General features: G+C 33.7%; 1 protein-coding gene across 1 annotated transcript in view; it reads right to left on the minus strand.

The window, feature by feature from the left end:
- LOC116523929 (cytochrome P450 2C15-like) overlaps positions 1 to 4,082 on the minus strand; it is a 12,727-nt gene extending 8,645 nt beyond the window's left edge. The window contains exons 1-3 of the mRNA XM_032239022.1: positions 3,668 to 4,082; positions 1,635 to 1,784; positions 795 to 955 (exon numbers count right to left, since the gene is read on the minus strand). Coding sequence (XP_032094913.1) covers positions 795 to 955; positions 1,635 to 1,784; positions 3,668 to 4,082 — 726 coding nt within the window. The remainder of the gene's footprint in view (positions 1 to 794; positions 956 to 1,634; positions 1,785 to 3,667) is intronic.
- Positions 4,083 to 6,087: the final 2,005 nt, after the last annotated feature.

Genomic DNA, 6,087 nt, shown 5'->3' on the forward strand with positions numbered 1-6,087 from the left:
ATGAAAAAAGTGTGCCTTTGCACAAAAAAGGTTGAAAAACACTGACCTAGGCTATGTTCCTGGTAGGAGATATTTGGTCAAGGGACTCACCTGCTACTTTTCTAACCTCCCCTCCCATCTCTTCCATTAAAGGATAATGGCAAAAATGGTGATAGTTCTTGAAGCAATAGAAGAAAAAAGTTGGCTGTGGAAAGAAAGACAGGGGAAATTTCTAAAAACACCATTGTAAGAAAAGAATCCCCTGTGCCTGATTTGATATGATGATTACTACAATGTGTAGCAATGTACTCTTAAAAATATTATAATACTAAACTTTAATTTGATCGTAATATTGATATTCTCCTTATATCACAAACCTAAAGGATTGGGGATAATGGGTACTATTGTTATTTGTTAAAATTACAACATGGAATTATGTTTGAGAACTAAAGGTAACTGTAGAGCCCAGGGGTGAAAAATTACAATGAAAGATTACTATTAGGAGAAATCAGCCCCTCCAATTAAATTTCTCATTTGGACCTCCCTGATTAGTTAAGAAATGAGTGAGTGCTAGGAACAATCAAGTGAGGGCCAAATTTGTTGTGAGAAAAGGAAATAGACCCCTGGGAAATAAGACCAGCCAAGAGACGTTTGCTCAGAACCAGTTTGTGTTTTCCTGGATGTCTAAATTTTGTTTCTCCTGCTTAGTAGCTCATCACATCTAATCACAACATCTCTAATTTTGACATTTACACATAGAGAAAAAAACCCACTAGTGAAAATGAATGTTTATGGCAGGGAGAGAATAAACATACCATTCCTAGGAAACTAGCAAGAAATCTTATTTGAGACTCCATAATCTGCTGGTTCTCTATGAAGGTGTGATTTTTGTAATCAAGTCGATTGCCAAAGACAACTGCATAGATCACATTAGAAACAGCGCTTGTAACATTTCTTCTTGGGTCAAAAGGTTTCCCTGCAACAAAGGCCACAGAAACCTATGAGCAGAATAAAAGACTGTGGATCCTCCCTTCCAGAATTCTCACCACAAAACTGCAAGGAAAAATGATTTGGGTCAAAGAAGTTATGGAAAGATTTTATTGATAATTTTTGATAAATAATATTAAGTAGAAGAGCTTATATGTAATCAAATGGAAACCTCCTTCCTCTGCTCTTTTCTGTTCATGGTAAGTCTTTTCTCCTTGACCCTTCCCTTCTTCACCTCTAAGAAGGTTCTGCTTCCAGTTTTAACTCTCCTGACTCTCTCCCCCTCCCACCTTCTAATTTCTTCCTTTCTTTTTTCTATTGTCTTTCTTTAAAAAAAATTAACCTATTCTTTTCTTTTCTCTCCTGATTCCAGAGATTTGTCCATAAATAGGAACACTATTTATGACCATTTAATTCAGGTCCACAGAGGATTTCAGGTCTTCACCCTCATGAAAACTACCTATTGTTGTCTCTCCATGCCTATAAGAGCAGTTATTATCCATGTTTTCCTTTTTGCCCTGAGGTTTCCTATCTCATTCATCCATAAGTAAAATCTAGTTTTTCTGTATTATCATACAGTACAACAAACTCTTTCATTTTAATATTCTAAATACTCTTCCTATTATGATTCTTGTGTGGGAGAACAGCTTTCAGTTTCTTTAGAGAACCTTTTTTGGTAGCCATTTCCTCCACCAGACAAAGGGCTTCCTCTTGCACCCTCTCAGACATTCTTTTCTTCCCCATCCCAAAATCTCGCAAGGTGGACAGTGTGAAATGTCGTAGCTCCCTCCATTTCTTCTCATCAGTAGTAGAGAATCCTGAAATAAAAAACACCAAAACTATCAAGATGTCCATCAAATCTCAGCTTTGGTGAAGGATAATATTTGGACATAATGTGATGTTTCAGGCACTTTCCTTTTTCAACTCTTTTTCTCAATCATAGTTGAAATAGGCCGCTGCATTGTAATAAATTATGCATCACAGAATGTTACTTCCTCATATTTAATGTAAACCTGGTTTGATGTTTGAAATACTAATGAAGCAAACTTCACAGTTTCCATCTTTCCATTCTTGACTGCTGTTGTTATATATTAAATGCATATATTTATGCTAAAGTGGATTTAGATGACCCTGACTGTTAAATTGGGCTAAAGTCAAACTAACATTTACATGACTCCAATTGTTGGAAGGAATTCAGAATACTTATATGGGGGCTGTTTTTTTCTAGTTTATGATTGGTTAAGGCCCTGTCGGCCTAGAGTATAAATAACAGGCATTTGCCTGCAGTTCTTCAGTTCCGTTTTTGAGTCAATAAAAGCTGTTACAGTTATGCTTGTCTGGTTCTTGCCCACTAAAGCCCACTACCCAACAGCTGTCATATGAAGAGAAGAATGAATGAGGCTATGAAAATCATGTCACAAGTTTCTGTAATTGTGTTTTAGATATAAAGAAATCCCTGCACTAGCTATGGAAGTCTATATTGAGATCCCAAATGTATTTTTTCAGGTGAGGTCATGTAACTGAGAGGGCATGGCCAACTCAACATCACTCATGGCAAGGTGGAGTGGCATCGAGTTGGCCATGACCAATCAGGGAAATTTCCTACATATCTCTCCCTCTGCCGCCCTTGGGCTGACAAAATAAAAATAAAAACCCATCTAAAGAATGCTGGCAAAAGGAGGCTAGGGGGAAAAAAGAGAAAGGCTGATAGAAACACCCCGTTTTTCCACCTCCATTGGGCTGTCTGTGTCCTGCTGGATAGGGATGGGGAGGGAGTGAAGCAAAAAGCCTATTTAATTCCTTGACGTATTTCTTTTCAGCTTTATTGGAATTGTTTGGAACTGATATAATAATCTCAGTAGAGCATTTTAATAGTGGCTATTCTTCCTATTAATGATAATGATTTTCCCACTTTTCCAGGTCCAGTTCAATTTGCTGTATCAATTTGCTGTAATTATCTTCTTTTATAGTTGCATATCTTGCTGATAAATGGATATCCAAGTATTTTACCTTCTTCACTATTTGAATATCTGTCTTCTCCATTAATTTTTTTTTCTGTTTAACTGTGAGGTTTTTGACTAAAATTTTAGTTTTCTCTTTGTTTACTTTTAATCCTGCAACTTCCCCATAGTCATCTATTTTCTTCATCAATTTGGCTCCAGTTGTTTGCAGTTCTGCTATGATAAATACCAGATCATCTGCAAATGCCTGTAATTTGTATTTTTCTTTTCTTTATCTCCATCCCGTTTATTTCTGTCTCATGCCTAATATTTCTATTTAACACTTCCAATGTCAAAATGAATAGTAAAGGACATCCCTGTCTTGTGCCTTTTTTGATGTTAACATTCTCCATTACATTCCCATTTATAATAACTTTTGCAGTCTGTTTTGTATATATTGTCTTAATCATATTAATGCATTTTTCACCAAATTCCATGTATTTTAATTGCAATATTATAAATTGCCGATTTATATTATCAAATGCTTTCTGTGTGTCTAAAAAGATCAGTGCCATTTGTTTTTCAGGTTGTGCTTCATATATTCCAATGTATTCAAGATTATTCTCATGTTGTTTTTAATTCGTCTCTTAGGCAAAAATCCATTTTGGTCTGAGTGTATAAATTCATTCAAAAATCTCTTTAAGCTTTCAGCTACTATTGATGCATAAATTTTATAATCCACATTTAAAGTGAGATTCGACTATAATTTTTAATCTGCAATAAATCTGCATCTTTTTTGGGTATAAGAGTAATATTTGCTCCTATCCGGGGTTTTGGTATCTTAGCTTCTAGCAAGACTTCATTATAGACTTCCAGCATTGACGGTCCTAAGGTGACTTGTAGTTGTTTGTAAACTTCCACCCGTAGGGCATCTGGCCCTGGTGTTTTATTGTTCTTCTTTCTCTTAATCGCCTCAGTTAGGTCAAACATTGTTATCTTTTCATTTAATATAGTTCTTACTACTTCAGGTACTTTAGGCTGCCTGGCTTCTTCCAAATATTGCTTCATTTTATCCTCTGATAGTTCCTCTTGATCGTACAAATTTTCATAATAGTTCTGGATTATTATTTTTTTGTTATAATTTTGGTAATGAAGCATAATCTTCTTGTCTATCATACTTTGTATCTACTTTTTTCTTGTTCTCTTTTTAAAATTTATATCCCAGCCCTTTCCCTGGTTTGCTACTTTTCAAAAAAATTTGGTTTGCACTTTTATTTTTTCATGCCAATTCTTCTTTTTCAATAAAGGTCAATTTATGTTTTATTATTTCCATTTGATTTTTAAAATTATTATTTTTTTTGTGGTTCTTTCTGTAGCTCTGATTCTAATCTTTTATACTTTTCTTCCAATGTCTTTTGATGTTGTTTCTTTTTCTTATTTTTTTTCCTTTGTAAATTATGCTAGTCCTCGAAAGTATCCCTTAGCTGTATCCTATACATTTTGCAGTGAGGCCTCTTCCTTTCTACTATCTTTAACTTCCTTTCTTTTTCAGTTATTTGTATAAATTCTTTGTCCTTTAATATAGATTGATTCAACATCCATTTCACTTTTTTGTGTTCTTTCCACTTGATCCAAACTGGATTATGATATGCCAATATATTTGGTTCTACGTCTATTTTTTGTACATTAGTACTTAACTCATGTCATATCTATTCTTGACCAAGATTGGTGTTTATTTGAATAATATGTATACTGGTTTTTCTTAGGGTTTCTTTCTCTCCACACATCTTGCATGCACTTTTCTTCCACCATTTTAAAGAAAATTTTGGTAAAGTTTTCCTTTTTTTTGCATAGTTCACTGCTTCTATAGTCAGGTTTTGCATCTGTAATTGCATTAAAACCTCTTATTACACAAATATTTTCATACATACATACAGTTCTGCAATTTTCTCATGAAGTTTTCCATAAAATTCTTCTTGTTTATTGTTTGGTGCATATATTGCTATCAGATCACACTTGTTTGTAGTTTGCTATTACTTCCACCATCAATATTCTCCTGTCTTCATCTGTATAAATTTGCTTAGCATTTATTGTTTCTTTAATATATAAGATCTCCTCCCTTTTCTTTTATAGTTTCCCAATTTTGGGATATTCTAAAAAATTGTGATATTGTCTTTTGATATGTACTTCTTGCAAGAAAATTATATCTATTTTCATTTTTTTGCAATTTGGTAAGGGTTCTTTTCCTTTTCATGGGAGAATTTAGTATATTAATATAATCAACAATAATTTTATTTCTTCTTCCATTGTTTAACTTATAAATAGATTTTGCTGTTCTAGTTGCTCTTATTTCTCTCTTCTTTTAGCTCTTGCTCCTTCTCATTCTGTTTGGGGTTTTTTTTTGTTCAGTTTCACTTTCTTCTTGTTTACTTTTGGTTCCTCCTGCCATTAATTCCTTTTGTTCTCTATCTTCTGTTTCCTCTCTTCTTTTATGCTCCTCATCTGCATTGAAATGGTACTCATAGAATTCATATGCTTTATCTAGTGAATCCAATCTGTGCCTTTTGTCATTCCACGTAATCAAAATTCCTTCAGGTATCAATCATCTGAAATTTATCTGATGTTGATCAACTGTCCTGTCAGGATTTGGTATTGCTTCCACAGGTTTCTTACATGTCTAGGCACCTATTTTAAAACCACAACCTCTGTCCCTTTATATTTCAATAGTTCATCCCTTTCTTTTTAAAGAATTTCTGCTCCTATTGATGAATCTCACATGCACCTGCCTTGGGAGTTTCTTCTTTCTTGGATAACTCATATGTATTCTAAACACTTCATCTAAACACTCCACCCTCATATCCTGTACTGTTATCCGAAGGGCCTGTGCCAATAACTCTGCCATCAATTTGGCTAGATCTTCCTTTTTCTTCTTCTTCTACATTCTGGAATCTCAGAAAATGTTCAGCCTTTTCCATTTGCAATTGAATTACAGTTCCCTCTAATTTCTTATTAGCCTGGTTTATTATCATTCTCCTTTCTTTATTTAATTATATTGTATATCATAGCATGTTCCCCATATTAGTTAAGATTTAACTGTGTATAGTTTTATTTTATTTTTTATAATAATAATAATTATTATTAATAATCTTTATATATAGTCCAAAGATATTTCTAACCTTCC

The sequence above is a fragment of the Thamnophis elegans genome, chromosome 2 (assembly GCF_009769535.1).
Source record: "Thamnophis elegans isolate rThaEle1 chromosome 2, rThaEle1.pri, whole genome shotgun sequence".
Taxonomy (NCBI): domain Eukaryota; kingdom Metazoa; phylum Chordata; class Lepidosauria; order Squamata; family Colubridae; genus Thamnophis; species Thamnophis elegans.